Source organism: Trachymyrmex cornetzi, unplaced genomic scaffold (assembly GCF_001594075.2).
Source record: "Trachymyrmex cornetzi isolate Tcor2-1 unplaced genomic scaffold, Tcor1.1 scaffold521, whole genome shotgun sequence".
In the NCBI taxonomy this organism is placed as follows: Eukaryota; Metazoa; Arthropoda; class Insecta; order Hymenoptera; family Formicidae; genus Trachymyrmex; species Trachymyrmex cornetzi.
Window position 1 is genome coordinate 569,593 of NW_017299830.1, and position 1,263 is coordinate 570,855.

General features: G+C 34.0%; 1 protein-coding gene across 1 annotated transcript in view; it reads left to right on the forward strand.

Annotated features, from left to right (window-relative positions):
* Window positions 1–907, forward strand: part of LOC108765745 (hypertrehalosaemic prohormone) — a 25,820-nt gene extending 24,913 nt beyond the window's left edge. The window contains exon 3 of the mRNA XM_018514589.1: window positions 405–907. Coding sequence (XP_018370091.1) covers window positions 405–449 — 45 coding nt within the window. The 3' untranslated portion in view covers window positions 450–907. The remainder of the gene's footprint in view (window positions 1–404) is intronic.
* The last annotated feature ends 356 nt before the right edge of the window (window positions 908–1,263 follow it).

A 1,263-nucleotide genomic window follows, 5' to 3' on the forward strand; every position in this document is an offset into this window, starting at 1 on the left:
TAATATAATTATATAAATTATTTAATAAAAAACATTTCAATAATAATTTGACGGAAGGCGCGCTTCCAGTATATTTCTGGTATAGGAGCGCCCCTGAGTCGGAGAGTCACGTGACCGCCCGGCGGCTCGGCCCGAAATGTGCAAATCCTTGCGACCACTGCGATAAGAGAATTCGGTTCTAGTTAGTGACACTTTTATCTTCGGGAAACAAATTTTTGTATTGGACATCGAACATATGTCGGATGTCGCAGTGTGAATCCTACATAGGCACAGCTAAAGTATGTAGATGTTGCATCCAACACTGGTTTCCAACACTGGTTTCAAGTATTTATTAAAGATTGTAAGAGCAACATGCATTGTCATTCACGATTTATTAAATTTGATTCGTTTATTGTCATTTGCAGATGGAAGCTCAAAGGATCTTAGATTGCCAAACCTTGAACAAGTGAACCAGGAAAATGTCATTGGTCTTATCAACATCGGATTTGTGCCAGAATATATTGTCAGCTTAAATTAAATTAATGCAATTTGAATAACGTAATGAGTCGCCATATATCTTATAATTTTCTTCCTACTGCGCAGATGACAAATTAGCGTACATGGCAGACATCGGTGTAGATCATTTTTTATTTATTATGTATATCTCAAACACAATAATGTTTGAATTTCCTTTGTTATATGACACGATCTAAAACTAATTATTTTCATTTACTTGCTATATGCTTTGTACATAATATGTATTGTAACGTGAGCTGATATTGAGACAAGTAGTATACGGTATTTCTTGGAAGCTGGTCTTCTTGTGGTCCTGAGAACATCTACTGTCGTAAATTATTATCTTTAAATGTTGCAATTCGACAAATGTAATCTTGAAAGATAAACCAACATTGTTAACTGTATTCTAAAAATGGACTAATAATAAACTGATATGGAAATATATCCTTCCGAGTCCCCTATTTTTATCCTTTTGAACAAGAACGGCAACCGTGTGTTAATACAAACTTTAATTAACGTTCATTTATACGATATCCCATATCGATAATGTATATTCAGGATCTCATGAAAAAATATCAGTTATTTGTTAAATATATATGACGCATGTACCATCGCGCTAATTGTTGCGGGCGGCATGGCGGTATATCGAAGAAACAAATAAGGATACGTTATCTAATTATTTTCAAATGCTCGACTTTTCCAAAAGATCGATTCACATGCATTCCAAAAACCGTTTGACTCTAAAATTTTGTATTTATTTTTATTTTT